This window comes from Oncorhynchus mykiss, chromosome 10 (assembly GCF_013265735.2).
Source record: "Oncorhynchus mykiss isolate Arlee chromosome 10, USDA_OmykA_1.1, whole genome shotgun sequence".
NCBI lineage: Eukaryota > Metazoa > Chordata > Actinopteri > Salmoniformes > Salmonidae > Oncorhynchus > Oncorhynchus mykiss.
Genome location: NC_048574.1, coordinates 38984255 through 39006162, shown reverse-complemented (window position 1 = coordinate 39006162; position 21908 = coordinate 38984255). Strand labels below are relative to the sequence as shown.

Here is a 21908-nt window from a genome sequence, read left to right as displayed (position 1 = left end):
AAACAGGATATAGTTTAAACATTTGAGCTATAGTGTGGTTACTAAACTGGTTTCACATTAGACTGAACTTTCCAACTTGTGATGCTGTAAACGAAGGAATTTCCTAAATTATTTTGCTTGAACTTTGGTGTTTCAAGCCTACAGTGTGATGTCTTGTGCACTTATGGCAGCAGTAGTGTTGACGTTTCATGTGTTTGTTGACACAGCTAATTTTAAATCCTGCTAGAACATTTCCTCTTACACACGTTCAATAGCACACTGGCTGAAACTAATGAAGACAGATCAAGATGTGTTGGATTACAACACTGCAATATCACAAACAAAATCATGTGTCAAATCAACAATATGCTGTATTCTTTTTCCAGGCTTGCATTCACAGGTAAACTTGGACTAAACAAATGCAAAGCTAGTGAGCAAGGTCCACTAAGATAAGAGCGTGACGACTGATGTATACTTGTTTTAGGTTACATAGAAGGCAGGTGTCAATTTACTGCTTACAGTACAACGCCCCAGGCAGACGACGATCAGGAAGACAGGGCTTGACTCCACTATCGATGATGTCGTCCCCACAGTGACCGTACATATATAGTGGGGCAAAAGTATTGTCAGCCACCAATTGTGCAAGTTCTCCCACTTAAAAAGATGAGCGGCCTGTAATTTTCATCATATGTACACTTCAACTATGACAGACAAAATGAGAGGAAAAAAATCCAGAAAATCACATTGTAGGATTTTTAATGAATTTGCAAATTATGGTGGAAAATAAGTATTTGGTCAATAACAAAAGTTTCTCAATACTTTTATATACCCGTTGTTGGCAATGACAGAGGTTAATTTTTCTGTAAGTCTTCACAAGGTTTTCACACACTGTTGCTGGTATTTTGGCCCATTCCTCCATGCAGATCTCCTCTAGAGCAGTGATGTTTTGGGGCTGTTGCTGGGCAACACGGACTTTCAACTCCCTCCAAAGATTTTCTATGGGGTTGAGATCTGGAGACTGGCTAGGCCACTCCAGGACCTTAATGCTTCTTACGAAGCCACTCCTTCGTTGCCCGGGCGGTGTGTTTGGGATCATTGTCATGCTGAAAGACCCAGCCACGTTTCATCTTCAATGCCCTTGCTGATGGAAGGAGGTATTCACTCAATCTCACGATACATGGCCCCATTCATTCTTTCCTTTATACGGATCAGTCATCCTGGTCCCTTTGCAGAAAAACAGCCCCAAAGCATGATGTTTCCACCCCCATGCTTCACAGTAGGTATGGTGTTCTTTGGATGCAACTCAGCATTCTTTGTCCTCCAAACACGACGAGTTGAGTTTTTACCAAAAAGTTATTTTGGTTTCATCTGACCATGACATTCTCCCAGTCTTCTTCTGGATCATCCAAATGCTCGCTAGCAAACTTCAGATGGGCCTGGACATGTACTGGCTTAAGCAGGGGGACACGTCTGGCACTGCAGGATTTGAGTCCCTGGCGGCGTAGTGTGTTACTGATGGTAGGCTTTGTTACTTTGGTCCCAGCTCTCTGCAGGTCATTCACTAGGTCCCCCCGTGTGGTTCTGGGATTTTTGCTCACCGTTCTTGTGATCATTTTGACCCCACGGGGTGAGATCTTGCGTGGAGCCCCAGATCGAGGTAGATTATCAGTGGTCTTGTATGTCTTCCATTTCCTAATAATTGCTCCCACAGTTGATTTCTTCAAACCAAGCTGCTTACCTATTGCAGATTCAGTCTTCCCAGCCTGGTGCAGGTCTACAATTTTGTTTCTGGTGTCCTTTGACAGCTCTTTGGTCTTGGCCATAGTGGAGTTGAGTGTGACTGAGGTTGTGGACAGGTGTCTTTTATACTGATAACAAGTTCAAACAGGTGCCATTAATACAGGTAACGAGTGGAGGACAGGAGCCTCTTGAAGTTACAGGTCTGTGAGAGCCAGAAATATTGCTTGTTTGTAGGTGACCAAATACTTATTTTCCACCATAATTTGCAAATAAATTCATTAAATCCTACAATGTGATTTTCTGGATTTCTCATTTTGTCTGTCATAGTTGAAGTGTACCTATGATAAATTACAGGCCTCATCTTTTTAAGTGGGAGAACTTGCACAATTGGTGGCTGACTAAATACTTTTTTGCCCCACTGTATACCCCAACCAGAAGCCATGGATTACAGGAAACATCCACACTGAGCTAAAGGGTAGAGCTGCCGCTTTCAAGGTGCGGGACTAACCTGGAAGCCTATAAGAAATCTTGCTATGCCCTGCGACAAACCATCAAACAGGCAAAGCGTCAATACAGGACTGAGATTGAATCGTACTACACCGGCTCTGTTGCTCATCAGATGTGGCAGGGCTTGCAAACTATTAGACTACAAAAGGGAGCACAGCCACGAACTGCCCAGTGACACGAACCTACCAGACGAGCTAAATTACTTCTATGCTCACTTCGAGGCAAGTAAAACTGAAACATGCATGCGAACACCAGCCGTTCTGGACGACTGTGATCTTGCTCCACGTAGCGATGTGAGTAAGACCTTTGAACAGGTCAACATTCACAAAGCCGCAGGGCCAGACGGATTACCAGGATGTGTATTCTGAGCATGCGCTGACCAACCGGCAAGTGTCTTCACTGACGTTTTCAACCTGTCCCTGACTGTCTGTAATACCAACATGTTTCAAGCAGACCACCATCGTCCCTGTGCACAAGAACACTAAGGTAACCTGCCTAAATGACTACCGACCCGTAGCACTCACGTATGTAGCCATGAAGTGCTTTGAAAGGCTAGTCATGGCTCACATCAACACCATTATCCCAGAAACTCTAGACCCACTAATTTGCATACTGCCCCAACAGATCCACAGATGATTCAATCTCTATTGCACTCAACACTGCCCTTTCCCACCTGGACGAAAGGAACACCCATGTAAGATTGCTATTCATTAACTACAGCTCAGCATTCAACACCATAGTACCATCCAAGCTCTTGCTTGAGGCCCTGGGTCTGGACCCCACCCTGTGCAACTGGTTTCTGGACTTCCTGACGGGCCGCCCCCCCAGGTGGTGAAGGTTGAAAACAACACCTCCGCTTCGCTGATCCTCAACACAAGGGTGCATGCTCAGCCCTCTCTTGTACTCCCTGTTCACCCATGACTGCGTGGCCATGCATGACTAACTTCATCATCAAGCTTGCAGACGACAACAGTAGTGGGCTTGATTACTAACAACGACGAGACGGCCTACAGGGAGGTGGTGAGGGCTCTGGGAGTGTGGTACCAGGAAGATAACCTCTCACTCAATGTCAACATAACGAAGGAGATGATTGTGGACTTTAGGAAACAGCAGAGGTAGCACCCCCCTATCCACATCGAAAGGACTGCAGTGGAGAAGTTGGAAAGCTTCATGTTCCTCGACATACCCATCACTACCTGCCCTCCAGGACACCTACAGCACACGATGTACCAGGAAGGCCAAAAAGATCAAGGACAACAACCACCCAAGCCACTCCCTGTTCACCCCGCTATCATCCAGAAGACAAGGTCAGTATTGGGGCATCAAAGCTGAGACCGCTGTTTTTCAATCTCAAGACCATCAGACTGTTAAACTGCCATCAGAGGCTGCTTGTGTGTGTTATATATATATATATATATATATATGTATATATATATATATGTGTATATATATATATATATATATGTGTATATATATATATATGTGTATATGTATGTATATATATATATATATATATGTATATGTATATATGTGTATATATATATATATATATATATATATATATGTATATATGACTCAGTCCACTTTAATAAATGGAACACTAGTCACTTTAATGTTTACATATTTTGCATTACTCATCGTTTGTATATACTGTATTCTGTTAGTCTATACTCACCCATATTTATATATTCTTAATTCCATTCCTTAGATGTGTGTATTGTTGTGAACTTGTTAGATATTACTGTTGGAGCGAGAAACAAGTATTTCGCTACACCTGCAATAATAGCTGTTCACATACACATGTTTAGCAATCAAATTTGACCTGATTTGATTTTAGATCATTTTTTTCTGCTCATGGTAAATTCCTGGGAACTTTTACTTCATCTCATGAAACATGAGAACAACACTTTACATGTTGCATTTCTGTGTTTGTTCAGTGTGACTGTACTGGGTCTTTAATACTGTGTGTGTAGGCTAGGTAATACAGGCGGTGGTATCTTAAGTGGGGAGGACGGACTCTTCATAATGGTTGGAACGGAATTCATGAAATGGTATTAAACAAACACATGGTTTCCATGTGTTTAATATCATTCCAGTCGAGCCATTATTATGAGCCGTTCTCCCCTCAGCAGCCTCCTGTGCTAGGTATGATTCTGCTAACTTTAGTAAGTTATACTGTATGTTGGCCATATTTGTATCTGAAATAGGCAATGTTTTTTTCTGGTATTTGTTTAAAGTGATTTTTTTTTTAGGAGCAAATGCATTACATGCAAATGGCACTTGATTTTATGATACAGTATGTCTATATTGATTAAGGAATGACATACTGTACATGAGAGCATGAATTTGTACATCAATTGACCAAGTGTTCACTTTTTTTTCTAAATCAGAAGACAACTCATCCCCAGGCTTATGGTTGCATTTCATCGTTCAGTACGTGGGCTTCTATACATCTAGGACCGAACGTCTAGCAACTTAAAGGCTGCGTGTTTGACAACACTAGCATATTATCTAATTAGAAATGACTTAATACTTTTGGCTACTTAGCAACAACTTACCATTTTAGCTAACCTTAACTCTTTACCAACTCCTAACATTAACCCCAGCTAATGTTAGCCCCTTAGCTAACGTTGGTGTTAGCCACAACAAATTGGAATTCCTAACATATACATTGAGCAAAAATGTGTAAAATATTATACAAAATGGATAATGGACATCCACAAATGAATACATACCATACTAGTTTGAGTGTTCTGGATTTACGTTTATGTCTATCCCAGAGTCCAGGCCATCTCTACCTCAATTACCCCCTGCACATCTGGTACCCAGTGTATATTGTTACTCATTGTGTATTTATTCCTCATGTTATTATTTTTCTATTATTTCGTTAGTCTACACCTGTTGTTGATGAAGCATGTGACAAATACAATTTGAATGATTGATTGGGCCTTAGCAACATTGTTGCACTGTTCATTGTCTGCACATGACAATCAATTAGTCCTTTCAGGAACATAGGTTTGTAACCCAACAGCAAGCATTGCATTGTAAACGTTATTGTGATGTGGCTCTGTTTAATTTGTTTGTCGCCATGTAAAAATTTTAAAAAGCCTAACTAATCCTTGAGGTTTGGTTAAACGTGTGCTTCTCCTTTAAGAATGAAATGGGAGCGTACTACTCTCAATTTGACCTCATTGACGTCACGAAGGGAGGAGTCTAGAACTAGTTCACCTGTCAGCCCGCCGCTTAATATCCTAATGACGTTAGTTAGACGAGCTAAAACTTTTCTTCGTTTTGTTATTAAATCCCATACCTTTTATCGACTGTTCAACGCGTAACGGCACTGGTAACCCACGCCGTAAAAAAATATTATGGAACCTTTAGCGAAACGGTATCTATTTTCATGGCTGTTTGTGGCTTTAAGTCTTCAGGTGTCGAGTTTACATTTTGCAGTAGCGACTTATTACACAGCCTATCTGAACGTGTCGTTTATTGATCCTGCAAACAACGAAACCATATCGCGACAAGGGGAAAGCGGACCAACGCTATATGGACAAGATTCTCCTAAAGTTACGGTGATGGGGGACGTTTATTTACCCGATCCGATTTACAGTTGCGAAAGTGATACTTTTTATGATGTGCCTAATGAGTCACAGGGGTGGATCGCCATAATTCAACGCGGCTACGAATGTACTTTTTCACAGAAGATCAATGTTGCAGCCAGTAAAGGAGCTGTTGCTGCTGTAATTTTCAATGGTCTTGGTACAAACAATACAGTCATCCAAATGTCGCATCCAGGTAACGTTATGTAGTTTGCAATTTACAGCAAGATGTGCTGTTTTTCTCAATTTCATTAGTGTGTAACTGCAGCCCGCAATTCGGGGCGTTCCTGCGAGAACCCCCCCCCCCCCCCCCCCCCCCTTTTTTTTGAATGATGGGCAAAAGTGAAATAAAAGTATTATGTCACTGTCCTAAACAGGTGGGGCGATCGTCCCACACTTATCACCCCAGTAGCCTACTATATTATTGTATGAAAAAGCTCTCATAGCCGAATGGTCAAGATAAGTTAATTTGAAAACCATCGTCTATAATTGTTAAATTCTAATGTTCTCTGAATTGCTTTTGCGTATACTTAATGTAGGCCAACATCTGGGAAGTATTTGCAAAACCTGTTCCCTCTGCTCAGCTCTAATTCTGAAGAACCCCACTGTAGGCCTACCTACACATGTCTTGTATGGCATAGCCTTCCATTCTGCCTGTTCTTCCATTCTTTATGGAGTTTAGACACTTAAGTGACATTGACTAGCTGAAAAACTATAGTAATTGCCTCAGATTGTCCATTCCATGTGAGGGTGTAATGAAGCTAGTTTAAAATGAAAAGATAAGCCTTGTAATATTAAGTCATTGAGCTATGCCCTCCATTAGCTAATTTAGGAAATATTTGTGTTGACATGAGTCACATGTTTTTAAAAATATATATATTTCACCTTTATTTAAACAGGTAGGCCAGTTGAGAACAAATTCTCATTTACAACTGTGACCTGGCCAAGATAAAGCACTGTGACAAAAATAAAGTTACACATGGTATAAACAAATGTACAGTCAATAACACAATAGAAAAATCTGTATAGAGTGTGTGCAAATGTAGGGAGGTAAGGCAATAAATCGGCCATAGTGGTGAAATGATTATAATTTAGCATTAACACTGGAGTGATAGATGTGCAAGTAGAGATACTGGGGTGCAAAGGAACAAAATAAAAAACATGGGGATGAGGTAGTTGGGTGGGCTATTTACAGATGGGCTGTGTACAGGTGCAATAATCGGTAAGCTGCTCTGACAGCGGATGCTTAAAGTTAGTGAGGGAGATATGAGTCTCTATGTAATAGGGCTTGGAATATTTATATATTTCTTAATGCCATTCTTTTAGATTTTATTGCACTGTTAGAGCTAGGAACACAGGTATTCAGCTACATCTGCTAAACGTGTATGCAACTAACATTTGATTTGATTTTTGATTTGAAGTGTCAGGGACCTCCCGATACGATATCACAATACTTAGGTGCTGATATGTATTGCGATTCAACATTCCAAACATATTGCTCACCATTTTGCTGCAGAGGGAGCATGAGAGAACTAGTTTTGATCCATCATGGAAATAAAAGTGCTGAAAACAAATTGGCTCCCTATTTTAAAATGATGCAGAACCATCTGTGATGGAAAAATACCTTAGTTTTGGTGCAGGTACAGCCAACTGGCACAAATAATATTGCGACATTGTCGAAACGCTGCGATATATCGTAAAAAATTTTAAAAAATGTCCTGATATGTAACTATATTGATATCTGATAGCCTATTTAAGGCCCAGCCTGTATTTATGTTTCCTCATACTTTGTTTCCCATCTGGTTACAGGAACAGGAGATATGGTTGCCATCATGATTAGTCACAGACGGGGCATGGAAATTGTTGAGCTGCTCAGGCAAGGGATTCCAGTCTCGATGACCATTGAGGTGGTCAAGCAGCATGGTGTCTGGATGAGCCACTACTCGGTCTTCTTCGTCTCCATCTCCTTCTTCATGATAACAGCAGTAACTGTTTGCTACTTCATCTTCTACTCGGCCCGCCGCCTCAACGTCGTTCGTCTACAAAACCTTCAACAGGTCAGACTCCAGTATGTGAAACAATGATGACAATTATTTACCCTCTGTAAACCAGAACTGGACAAACCAGTTTTACACATTCCCACAATGCTTGACTTGTACTGAAATAGGTCTGGTACTCATTTTGTGTATGTACTGTTTATATTTAGGTGCAGGAACTGCAGTAGTTTTAAGCCTATATTCTGTAATAAGTGCAGGAACACGAGCAGTAGACAATTTGAGGTTCCTGGTTTCAGCGCCGTTGAGCTCCTGCCCAAGTAACTACTGCATTCCCATGATTGTTTTCACCAGTCATGTTCATCTCTATTGAATTGCCTCTAGGAGACAGGGAAACCATAGTTGGTTTTGTGATTGTTAAACAGGGAAGTCGACTGACCATGAGGTTGAGGATGAGGTATGTTTTAATGTCTAAACCTGAACAGGCAGATTCAACAGACTTTTTCCAAGACTGCTAGTAAATACACAATTACTTGTTTGACAGTGACACCAATCAGTGGTTTATGCTGAAATAGAATGCTGCACCTATATCTCCTTTGATCAGTAGAACAATATGACTGGGGAAATTCCACTGGAAGTGTTTTTCTTTTCTACACTAAACATACAGTGAACTCAAAGTATTGGCTCAGTGACACATTTTTTGTTGTTTTGGCTCTTTACTTCAGCACTTTGGATTTGAAATGCGTTAGAGGCATGAATACCATACCCCCCCCCCCCAAAAAAAAATGCTAACCTCCCCCGTTATTGTAATGGTGAGAGGTTAGCATGTCTTGGGGGTAGGATATTTGTGCTGCTAACTTTCTCCCTCATCATTATTCACGATTATTTCAGGACTATCCGTAATCATGGTATCATCCACATTAATGTACGAGTCTGAAACATTATATTCTTATTTACAATACAAGTGACTCCAAAATGACACTACGTTATTTACCATTCATTTCTATTGGGCACAAAATCTGAAACGCAACCAAAACAAACAGCAAATGCATTCAAGTTTGTACAGTCACATGCTTAATGTAGTTATTGCCTGCTAGGAATATGGGACCAAATACTTAACCTTTTACTACTTTAATACACAAGTTAATTTCTCCCAATACTTTTGGTCCCCTAAAATGGTGGGGGACTATGTATAAAAAGTGCTGTAATTTCTAAACTGTGATGAAAATACACTCAAATTAAAGCTGACAGTCTGCACTTTAACTTCAGTCACTATATAATTTAAAATCCAAAGTGCTGGAGCCAAAACAACAAAAAAATGTGTAACTGTCCCAATGCTTTTGGAGCTCACTGTAATATTATGTTGTCAATACCAGAATTTTAATTTAGTGACCGACACCAGGTTTCATGATGCTTGGGGGGTGTACCAGGTTATTATTATTTTTTTTAAATTGAACCTTTATTTAACTAGGTATGTCAGTTAAGAACAAATTCTTATTTACAATGATGGCCTACCAAAAGACCTCCTGCCGGGGTGAGGGCTGGGATTAAAAATATGAATCAATTAAATAAAAATATAGGACAAAACACATCACGACAAGAAAACACAACACTGCATAAAGTGAGACCTAAGATGATGGCATGGCAGCAACACATGACAACATGGCATGGTAGCAACATGGCAGCAGCACAACATGGTAGCAGAATTTTCAATAACCTTATAAAAAAATAAGAGACCTAAGCTGGATATAATTTGACACATCTTAAAATTAGTTAGTTATAAGCAGTGGTGTAGCATGCACCCACTAAAATAAAACTGAAAAATGTGGCAAAGAAATTAAGTTTGTCTTGAATACAAAGTGTTATTTATGTATTATTTCTTACACCGTTACCCCAGGAAATCTTAAGTCTTATCACATACAGCCGGGAGGAACTATTGGATATAAGAGCAACGTCAACTTACCAACATTACGACCAGGAATACGACTTTCTCGAAGCGGATCCTCTGTTTGGACCACCACCCAGGACAATGTATCGGATCCCAGTAGGCGACCCAAAACAAAGAGCCGCAGACGGAGCGGTCTTCTGGTCAGGCTCCGTAGACGGGCACCTCCACCCACCACTCCTGAGTATACTACTCGCCAATGTCCAGTCTCTTGACAACAAGGTAGATGAAATTTGAGCAAGGGTTGCCTTCCAGAGGGACATCAGAGATTGTAACATTTTTTGTTTCACGGAAACATGGCTCACTCGGGATACGTTATCAGAATCGGTACAGCCACCCGGTTTCTTCACACATCACGCCAACAGAAACAAACATCTCTCTAGTAAGAAGAAGGGTGGGGGTGTATGCCTTATGATTAACAAGTCGTGGTGTGATCATAACAACATACAGGAACTCAAATCCTTTTGTTCACCTGACCCTAGAATTCCTTACGATCAAATGGCGACCGCATTATCTACCAAGAGAAGTCTCTTCGATTATATTCACAGACATGTATACCCCCCCAGTGTAGCTATTCCCTCCAAGGCAATCAAACAAGCTATGCATCAGTATAGAGACAAAGTAGTCGCAATTCAACGGCTCAGACACAAGACATATGTGGCAGGGTCTACAGTCAATCACGGACTACAAAAGGAAAACCAGCCCCGTCAAACACTGATGTCTTGCTCCCAGACAAACTTAACAACTTCTTTGCTCGCTTTGAGGACAATTCAGTGCCGCTGACACGGCCCGCAACCAAAACCTGCGGCCTCCTCTTCACCATAGCCAACGTGAGTCAAAAATGTAAACGTGTTAACCCTTGCAAGGCTGCCGGCCCAGACTTCATCCCTAGCCTCGTCCTCAGAGCACGCGCAGACCAGCAGGCTGGTGTGTTTACAGACCTATTTAATCAATCCCTATCCCAGTCTGCTGTTCCCACATGCTTCAAGAGGGCCACCATTGTTCCTGTTCCCAAGAAGCTAACTGAGCTAAATGACTATCGCCCCGCAGCACTCACTTCCGTCCTCATGAAGAGCTTTGAGAGACTAGTCAAGGATCTTATCACCTCCACCCTACCTAACACCTTAGACCCACTCCAATTTGCTTACCGCCCCAATAGGTCCACAGACGAAGCAATCGCAACCACAATGCACACTGCTCTAACCCATCTGGACTAGAGGAATACCTATGTAAGAATGCTGTTCATCGATTACCGCTCAGCATTTAACACCATAGTACCATCAACTCGTCATTACGCTCGAGACCCTAGTTCTCGACCCCGCCCTGTGCAACTGGGTCCTGGTTTCTGACAGGCCTCCCCCAGGTGGTGAGGATAAGAAACCTCTCCACCTCGCCGATCCTCAACACTGGGGCCCCACGAGTGTGTTCTCAGCCCTCTCCTGTACTCCCTGTTCACCCATGACTGTGGCCATGCATGCCTCCAACTCAATCAAGTTTGCAGACCACACTACAGTGGTAGGCTTGATTACCAACAATGACGGGACGGCCTACAGGGAGGAGGTGAGTGCACTCGGGAGTGTGGTGTCAGGAAAATAACTTCTCACTCAACATCAACAAAACAAAGGAGATGATCGTGGACTTCAGGAAACAGCAGAGGGAGCAGCCCCCTATCCACATCGACGGGACAGCAGTGGAGAAGGTGGAAAGCTTGAAATTCCTCGGCATACACATCACTGAAATAGTCCAGCCACACAGACAGCGTGGTGAAGGCGCAACAGCGCCTCTTCAACCTCAGGAGGCTGAAGAAATTTGGCTTGTCACCAAAAACACTCAAACTTTTAGATGCACAATCGAGAGCATCCTGTCGGGCTGTATCACCGCCTTGTACGGCAACTGCACCTTCCACAACCGTAAGGATCTCCAGAGGGTAGTGAGGTCTGCACAACGCATCACCAGGGGCAAACTACCTGCCCTCCAGGACACCTACACCACCCAATGTCACAGGAAGGACAAAAAGATCATCAAGGACAACAACCCTACCTGCCAATCTACACCCCACCCCTTTGTGCACACCCTCGTTACAGTGTAAACTTTGGGTCACAACGGTTGATGAGCAGCCACCTTCTGACACTTTCCTGTTATTGTCCCTCGATCCCACTGCTGGCGGATAGGAATGAGGGCGAGATGAGTGCCGTTGGAGGAGTATCCAACCTTCCAAAACTCTTGAGTCACATTTCTTAATCACACTCTGCAGGAGTACTACAGTGAACTACCGTTCCTGTGATGTGGCCTCCTGTATACGGGATCTGTGGCTAGTCTTTCAAGTTGTACCTTCGTTGAACTTCACAAAAAGTTGCCACAGATCTACTTCACTCTTTTCCGCTCTCCCAATTCCCTGTAACATTAACACCTTGGTTTTTGGGACTCCATATAATATAGTGATATTGGTCCTGCCAGACTGCAACGTACACCCTTATGCAAACATTCTGTCCCGAACGCATGCACCGTATGTACTTAGGCTCCGGCTACATACGTTTGCACACAAATCATTCCATTTAACACATTAGTCACTACTGCTTGTCCACTTTTATATACACTGCTCAAAAAAATTAAGGGAACACTAAAATAACACATCCTAGATCTGAATGAATGAAATATTCTTATGAAATACTTTTTTCTTTAGATAGTTGAATGTGCTGACAACAAAATCACACACATAAATTTGATTTCCATTGATAATTTATCAACCCATGGAAGTCTGGATTTGGAGTCACACTCAAAATTAAAGTGGAAAACCACACTACAGGCTGATCCAACTTTGATGTAATGTCATTAAAACAAGTCAAAATGAGGCTCAGTAGTGTGTGTGTGGCCTCCACGTGCCTGTATGACCTCCCTACAATGCCTGGGCATGCTCCTGATGAGGTGGCGGATGGTCTCCTGAGGGATCTCCTCTCATACCTGGACTAAAGCATCCGCCAACTCCTGGACAGTCTGTGGTGCAACGTGGCGTTGGTGGATGGAGCGAGACATGATGTCCCAGATGTGCTCAGTTGGATTCAGGTCTGGGGAACGGGCGGGCCAGTCCATAGCATCGATGCCTTCCTCTTGCAGGAACTGCTGACACACTTCAGCCACATGAGGTCTAGCATTGTCTTGCATTAGGAGGAACCCAGGGCCAACCGCACCAGCATATGGTCTCACAAGGTGTCGGAGGATCTCATCTCGGTACCTAATGGCAGTCAGGCTACCTCTGGCGAGCACATGGAGGGCTGTGTGGCCCCCCAAAGAAATGCCACCCCACACCATGACTGACCCACCGCCAAACCGGTCATGCTGGAGGATGTTGCAGGCAGCAAAATGTTCTCCACGGCGTCTCCAGACTCTGTCACATGTGCTCAGTGTGAACCTGCTTTCATCTGTGTAGAGCACAGTGGCGAATCTGCCAATCTTGGTGTTCTCTGGCAAATGCCAAACGTCCTGCACGGTGTTGGGCTGTAAGCACAACCCCCACCTGTGGACGTCGGGCCCTCATACCACTCTCATGGACACATGCACATTTGTGGCCTGCTGGAGGTCATTTTGCAGGGCTCTGGCAGTGCTCCTTGTTGCACAAAGGCGGAGGTAGCGGTCCTGCTGCTGAGTTGTTGCCCTCCATTCACAGTTCACTCAATGTAGTGCAACGCTGATTGACTTTATTTTTATATGTTATCAAGGGAGCCAAAATGCTTGCTGATTTCCCTTGCATTGAATGCTATGGTTGGCAACAAGGTCATTATTTTTGTCCAGACAGCATCAGGTAGACATTGAGAAAGAGGTGCTCTGTTTCGCTTGCTCGGATGCTTTCGCTGGGGAGATGCATTCGGCCTCCTCCAAAATGAAGGAAAATGCTGTAATATTCGTCAGAGACGTAAGATACATTATTTTATGTTTCTTGGTACATTTTGGGGGGAAGCTTGGCTGGTTTTTGGTTTTTGTTTAGCATACAGTTTGAAAGGTGTAATGCTGTTACCTTGGAATTGCCCTGAACTGTCAGGCCTATATGGTAAAGTGTTTACTATAGGCAGAATGCTTGGCTCCACTCTCCAATAGCTGTGAAATTGGTGGGAACTGGATCACGCTGTCGTACACGTCAACCCAGAGCATCCCAAACATACTCAAAACGTGACATGTCTGGTAATTATGCAGGCCTTAAAGAACTGGGACATTTTCAGGTTCCAGGAATTGTGAATGGATCCCTGAGACATGGCCATGCATTAGCATGCTGAAACATGAGGTGATGGCGGTGGATGAGTGAACGACAATGGGCATTCAGGATCTCATCACGGTATCTCTGTGCATTCAAATTGCTATTGATAAAATGCAATTGTGTTCGTTGTCCGTAGCTTATGCATGCCTATACCATAACCCCACCACCACAATGGGGCACTCTGTTCACAACGTTGACATCAGCAACCTGCTCACCCACACGGTGCCATGCACACTGTCTGACATCTGCCCGGTACAGTTGAAACCGGGATTCATCCGTGAAGAGCACACTTCTTCAGTGTACCAGTGGCTCTTTCGCCACTGACGTTCAGAGTATATATCACAGAAAATATCTCCATTATATTTTCCAGAGAATCCTCAATGCTAATGTGTCCCTGTGATCCCTCATACTATGTATCCTAACTCACTTTCATAACGTTGATTCTTCCTATGTGCCTTTGTGCACATTATTTTGTCTTGTTGCCATGGGGGAGGCTGCATAAGCAGCATAAAGAGTCTTTAATTGTGTATGTGGTATATCCCAAATTATATAGAATTGAGCTGGTCTCTCTGTCCCTCAGGATTATGCCTAATACTTATAAACCCCTGATGTATGTAAATCTGATGTTTTTCTGTCCTATATACAAGCTGATGTAATGTTTCCAATACATGGTTTTAGAGAAGATACACAGTAGGACTGCTATAATAAACGCTCTCCTCCCAGATCACCCATGTTCAAACGGAATAAAAGGTCTCTAACGTGACCTCATCGCTTACCGTTCTCCTGCTCACTCCTATTTCAATCATGTATGGTCACATTACAGGAAATTAACTATTAATTGTTGGCGCAAAATGTTGGCGGTGTTGCATTCTAGACATTTTAAATTGTGATTTTTAGTTATTTTTTATTCGTCTGTTGCTTAACCTAATGTAGCAGGCATAAAATAAACTGCTGAGCAGGGTCCCCACATCTGGTTTTCAGGGGAAACCGAAGGTAGGTTGAAGACACTGTTCCTGAAATCCAGATGTCTCCAATTGTCAGAGGAAGCAGATTAATAATGTCATTTAAACACTGAACGTTCTTCTCTCTACTCCAACAGAAACAGCTGAAGGCAGAGGCCAAGAAAGCCATTGGTCAGCTGCAAGTCCGGACCGTGAAACGGGGAGATAAGGTAACCGTTCAAGTAAAGTCCAGATGTGTTTATGGTTATTATGCATGACTTTCAGGATCATATGCAAATATGGATGTTTCAAACTGGGGACACATGGCATATACAAGTTTTACTGTGATTTATGATTCTTTGACTATAATTTCATATTTAGTTTATATTAACCTCTGGGCTGCCTCTCCAAAAGAAAAACATTTTAAAGGTACATAAATAAACACAAAGTATTGATTACAGAACATTTAGTATGTCAAAGAAAATATTAAAAATGTGAGCCTACTCCCCCAACCCCACCCATCCAACATTTTTCCATCTGACCCTGCCACCTAGAAACCATATTTTCCACTCCTTCCCACCCCCGTGTTGGGGGTGGGAAGGTGCTTAAAGAGCAAATCAATCAAAATATCGTACTTTTTGGAGAAATATCCTCTGGTCTGATGAAACAAAAATAGAACTGTTTGGCCACAATGACCATCGTTATGTTAGGAGGAAAAAGGGGGAGGCTTGCAAGCCGAACAGCACCATCCCAACCGTGAAGCACGGGGGTGGCAGCATCATGTTGTGGGGGTGCTTTGCTGCTGGAAGGACTGGTGCACTTCACAAAATAAATGGCATCATGAGGCAGGAAAATTATGTGGATATATTGAAGCAACATCTCAAGACATCAGTCAGGAAGTTGAAGCTTGGTCGCAAATGGGTCTTACAAATGGACAATGACCCCAAGCATACTTCCAAAGTTGTGGCAAAATGGCTTAAGGACAAAAAAAGTCAAGGTCACAAAGCCCTGACCTCAATCCTATAGAAAATGTGTGTGCAGAACTGAAAAAGTGTGAGCGAGCAAGGAGGCCCCCCACCAGCTCTGTCAGGAGGAATGGGCCAAAATTCACCCAACTTATTGTGGGAAGCTTGTGGAAGGCTACCTAAAACGTTTGACCCAAGTTAAACAATTTAAAGGCAATGCTACCAAGTACTAATTGAGTGTATGTGAACTTCTGACCCACTGGGAATGTGATGAAATAAATAAAAGCTGAAAAAAAGTCATTCTCTCTACTATTATTCTGACATTTCACATTCTTAAAATAAAGTGGTGATCCTAACTGACCTAAAACAGGGATTTTTTACTAGGACTAAATGTCAGGAATTGTGAAAAACGGGGTTTAAATATATTTAGCTCAGGTGTATGTAAACTTCTGACTTCAACTGCATATTGACGAAGTTGTTGTGAAGATGGGGAGGGATATGTCTGTTTTTCATAAAAATAAGTTTAACACGAATTTTACAAGTTGTACAGGCTCTGATCTAGTCCCTTCTTGATTACAGTCCGGTAATATGGTCAAGTGCAGAAAAGGAAGACCAGAGCTGTGTTCGAATACCCATACTAACATACTACATACTTAATGAGTATACTAAAATGAACAAATTGTATAGTGTAAACCAGTGATTCCCTAACTTTTTATAGTCCTGTACCCCTTCAAACATTCAACCTCCAGCTGCATACCAGCTAGCATCAGTGTCAGCGCACTCTCAAATGTTGTTTTTTGCCCTCATTGTAAGCCTGCCACACACACACTATACGAAACATTTATTAAACATAAGAATGAGTGAGTTTTTGTCACAACCCGGCATGTGGGAATATTCCAAATTTGTCTACCATGACTGATTTTGTGCATGACTCACTCGCTATGAAATACGGGAACTGGGCAAACAGATGCGTACTCTGATAGACAGTGGAATTTTTTTTTTTCCTTAACGTTAACATCCCAATTTTGTCTAAACTAGGCTTGTCAACATTTTACAAATTATATGATACCAGGCCAAATATCATGATACCGAGTAGTATCGCGATACCACAGTGGGGAAACATTTGTGGCCTAGCATCCTGTTGGCCCCTCCCCCAGACGCTTGTTCACGTTTTCTAAGCATTCTCCAAAGACTTGTCTCTGAAATTCACACTTCTTCATAATACAACACATTGAATTAAACTTCACACTGTTCACTGTATAATAGAATACTGCATATAATGGCTGATTTGCTCATATTTGCAAAGCCTACCTGTGATTTGGCTGGATGAATGGGAGGAAGGAATGTACATCAGCTTACATTGAGTTTATAAACTCAGCAAAAAAAGAAACATCCTCTCACTGTCAACTGTGTTTATTTTCAGCAAACTTAACGTGGAAATATTTGTATGACCATAAAAAGATTCAACAACTGAGACACAAACTGAAAAAGTTCCACAGACATGTGACTAACAGAAATGGAATAATGTGTCCCTGAACAAAGGGGGGCGGTTAAAAGTAAGTCAGTATCTGGTGTGGTCACCAGCAGCATTAAGTACTGCAGTGCATCTCCTCCTCATGGACTGCACCAGATTTGCCAGTCCTTGCTGTGAGATGTTACCCCACTCTTCTACCAAGGCACCTGCAAGTTCCCGGACATTTCTGGGGGGAATGGCCCAAGCCCTCACCCTCCGATCCAGCAGGTCCCAGACATGCTCAATGGGATTGAGATCCGGGCTCTTCGCTGGCTATGGCAGAACACAGACATTCTGGTCTTGCAGGAAATCATGCATCCTATAACTGTCCCGCAGGTGTGATGTTCTGATGTACCGATCCTGTGCAGGTGGTGTTATATGTGGTCTGCCACTGCGAGGACAATCAGCAGTCCATCTCGTATCCCTGTAGCGCTGTCTTAGGCGTCTCACAGTACGGACATTGCAATTTATTGCCCTGGCCACATCTGCAGTCCTCATGCCTCCTTACAGCATGCCTAAGGCACATTCACACAGAAGAGCTGGGACCCTAGGCATCTTTCTTTTGGTGTTTTTCAGAGTCAGGACACTAGAGGCCTTTCTATTAAGTTTTCAAAACTGTGACCTTAATCGCTTACCGTCTGTAAGTTGTTAGTGTCTTAACGACCGTTCCATATGTGCATGTTCAGTAATTGTTGATTTATTTTTATTTTTTTAACCTTTATTTCATTAGGCAAGTCAGTTAACAAATTCTTATTTTCAATGACGGCCTAGGAACAGTGGGTTAACTGCCTGTTCAGGGGCAGAACGACAGATTTGTACCTGGTCAGTGTCGTGGAGGATCGTTACAAAATATAACACTTACAAGAACTTGTGAATTCAATATAGGCTTTTAATACAAACATATCAGAAGCCTAGATGGTCCGCGAAAAACACACTTTTCCAGAGCATTGGCTCTGATTTATACACATACAACATATGAGTCCATCCCACATGCAAATGAAGTTACTTCCCTCAGTCCATCTGCCACCATTATATCCCAATCTGTGCTTCCTGCTTGTTCACGCCCAATAACGCCCATATCTGCCTTCAGTCAAGTTATAATGGTGACAGGACCTCTTCATGTCCCAAAAATAATACATGCCCATCTTATCTTATGGGCCCCTAATGTTCAGCTTGTTGTGGTCTTTGGTATGTCTGTCCTTTATTATTACTAGTAGACTGTGTCTCTTCTCTTCATGTCCTAAAAATATATGCCCTAAGTCTATCAGTTGGTCATTTGGCTGACCCCCTCCTTTGTATGTCCCTCTGACCTTGGTATGTCCAGCTGTCCTATGCTCTCATGGCCTTACTTTGGCTTCCTGTCCTATACAATAGACAATGCATTTTACCAGAATGGCAAATGCACTCTAAGTGTATCTTTCTCTTGTGGTACAATATTATGTTTCTCCCTATATGTACATCTCGCTCCCACATCAGCTCCGGGGTTTGAACTTGCAACCTTCCGGTTACTAGTCCAACACTCTAACCACTAGGCTACCCTGCTACCCATGGTTCATTGAATGGGAATGGGAAACGGTGTTTAAACCCTTTACAATGAAGATCTGTTTAGTTATTTGGATTTAACAAATTATCTTTGAAAGACAGGGTCCTGAAAAAAGTGTGTGTGTAGATAGATGCTCGTGAAGAGGGGACAGAGAGAAACAGGTGAATGAAAGCAAATGTATGCTTAATCCGAAAATGTGGTCGGAGGCACTGTATGGACGGTGTGACGCAAATACGAAGCCTCCGGAGGCATGCAGAGGCCAAATTGAGCTCCGTACCACATCGCCATGCCCCGCCCAGCTTTTGTAAAATGTAGAGGGCTCGCATTGACGCGATTGGTAGGTGGGGGCGGGCGGTCAAGTATAAACAAACTCACTTCCTTGACTACTACTTCACAACAGCTCCGCACTGCTCCGTGAAGCGCAAAAAGTATGAATTCCCTGACTTCTGCAGAGGCCGTATCACTGTAAATGCTGCACTGCCAATGCAGACACAGATTGACCATGCAGCGCTGATTACAACTGCCACAAGTGATATGCACATGAAAGTTAAGTGGATATTGTACCTGTGCATACAAGAGACTAGTAGCTGTTGCTTCAATTCAACTGAATTTATAAACAAAACTGACTAAACATTTTATAACAGGTACCAGCAGCAGGTTCTTTAGATCGGTAGGGATGACAATGTCGGTAGAGTCATATGAAACTACTATGGTATTCTAAAATGTTGGTATCATGATGTTTTGGTACTATGGTACTGGTGTACCGTGCAACGCTAGTTTTAAACGTTCACACCCCCAATGTATGCTCAGTGCCACTACAATCTATTTTTAAACCTGTCTTTCAGGAGACGGGGCCTGACGCTGACACCTGTGCAGTATGCATTGACGCTTACAAGTCTGGCGACGTGCTGACCATTCTCACCTGCAAGTATGTACTGAACTGCAGTGGCTTTTACCTTGTTTAATATTGACAAATGGAGTAGAGTAGCCCTACCCGGTCTGCTATTCCAATTACCTTCATTTTGTGATTGTCATCATTATTCTTATGTGTTTATTTTGGTTTAACTTTCCAGTCATTTCTTCCACAAGACCTGCATTGAGCCCTGGCTAATGGAGCACAGGACCTGCCCCATGTGTAAATGTGACATCCTCAAGGCCTTGGGAGTAGAGGTAGGCAACTATACCTTGCATCATGACCTAGTACTTTGAAATAACCTTTGCCTGTCTTTCACTGAAGTTCTTGATTAAAGACTGTTTTAGATTGAAAATACTATTTACACTGCTAGTGATTATTGTTTAAGAAGAATAGGCACACATGCTAAATTGCTGTTTTCAAGGGTTGCAAGTTGAAACACCCGTAGCGGGACCTGAAATTGCTTTGTTTTTATGAACGTGATGATATTCATCAATCCAACTTAATCACCCTGAGCAGCAGCCGGAAGAGGACCAGCCCAGTCATCAGTTGACCATGCATCCAGACATGACGTCCTACCCCAGGGTTCTAGTCCCAGAGGACACCCGCAGTGAGACAGCCTCTGCAGGCTATGCTTCTGTACAATGCACAGAGGAGCACAGCAGCCCAGCAGATGAGACCCACGTGTATGAGAGTAAGACACACAATTTACTTTGAGTCTTTTAGTCTTTTAACTTCACAATAATTGTTTTTGATAGCTTTTTCACATCATTAGCAATGTCTATAGAGATAAGGGGGAGTATTTTAGTTCAGTTGGTAGTGGTACATCTGTGGGTTCTTTGGCAGATGCTGGCTTTCACGTTAGCTCGATAATATGTGCTGAAGCCCTTGCTCAAGACATACCATGTGAACTTTGCCACCCATATTTGAATTATAGTGGTAAGATATTGCCTTTATTTAACTTTTCTGATTGTATTTTTGTTTACTTACTTAGTTTGATTGCTTCAAGTAGATATAAACAACTCCACTACAAAGTCTTCCTGATCAAACAATCAGCATTGTTCTTACTGGGATTAAAGGGCTTCCTTTCCATCTCTCTTTAGCTTGCCTATCCATTGACATCTGTATGAGTGATTGTGCCAAAGTAATTATTGACCAGCTGGTTGTTTTTTTTGTACGGTTTTCTAGCAGCGCATGTGGGGCTTGACTGACTGGTAATCATGTTCGTGTTTCAGCATTGGGGCACCATCCTGGCCCAGGATCAATCCAAGTGGACATCTTCCAGCCCCATTATGACAACCTCGCCTTTGAGGGCAACTCACGAAACCAACGGGAACCCCTGACATGAATGGGGTGCTCACTCTAAGCACTAGACCTTGGCTAATGGGACTTGGGCCACAATCAATTACATTCGAAGATGCTTCATGACCACAGGAAACAAGGGAAACCAGGAATGTGGGTCTGATATTATTCATAGGGAAAGAGGGCTTGACCGATATATGCATATCAATTTACATGAAATTGATGAGGCAATCCTTCGATGCACTTGTCTGAGTTTGGAAATGGTACTGTCCAGTTTCATTCTGATTTAATTGTACTTTTTATAATATGATTTGATATTTGATTATGTTTTTTGAGGCTTAATTACGTCAGTCAATGTATCACTTCATCAGTTACTGATTTTAAATGGTTTCAATTTGCTAGTTTAACACCCACAGCTTTTTAACGTACTCAATATGCCCACACCAACAATAGTGTGGGTGTATTGAGTGAGGACGAATTAGAAGTTTTCTTGTTGTAATTAACTCGTATCATTCTTAGATTACTCATTATATTAATAGTCAGATTTAATCAACAAATCTGTAATTTAAAGAAAAAGATGAAGGGTCAAAATCATTACATATCCCATCGAGCTGCCCGTTGTCACAGTTCCAAGACCAGTCAGAAACGTCCAGCTAATCCTACGCCAAAGAGGCCGGTGAATCTCAAAATTGAACTTGGATCTGCGTTAAGTATCAAA

At 42.4% G+C, this 21908-nt stretch overlaps 1 protein-coding gene across 1 annotated transcript; it reads left to right on the top strand.

Moving 5' to 3' along the window:
* The first annotated feature begins 5431 nt into the window (after positions 1-5431).
* On the top strand, positions 5432-21908 carry LOC110533855 (E3 ubiquitin-protein ligase RNF128). The gene is made up of 7 exons (XM_036990226.1): positions 5432-6021; positions 7635-7882; positions 15113-15184; positions 19821-19903; positions 20049-20145; positions 20408-20582; positions 21124-21908. The coding sequence occupies exons 1-7, from the start codon at positions 5595-5597 to the stop codon at positions 21234-21236; spliced, it is 1215 nt and encodes a 404-aa protein (XP_036846121.1). The 5' UTR covers positions 5432-5594; the 3' UTR covers positions 21237-21908.

Coding starts and splice junctions, on each gene's coding strand:
- LOC110533855 (XM_036990226.1), top strand. CDS start 5,595: ATGGAACCTTTAGCGAAACGGTATCTATTTTCATGGCTGTTTGTGGCT. Junction 6,022..7,634: donor CATCCAAATGTCGCATCCAG/GTAACGTTATGT, acceptor ATCTGGTTACAG/GAACAGGAGATATGGTTGCC. Junction 20,146..20,407: donor TCAAGGCCTTGGGAGTAGAG/GTAGGCAACTAT, acceptor CACCCTGAGCAG/CAGCCGGAAGAGGACCAGCC.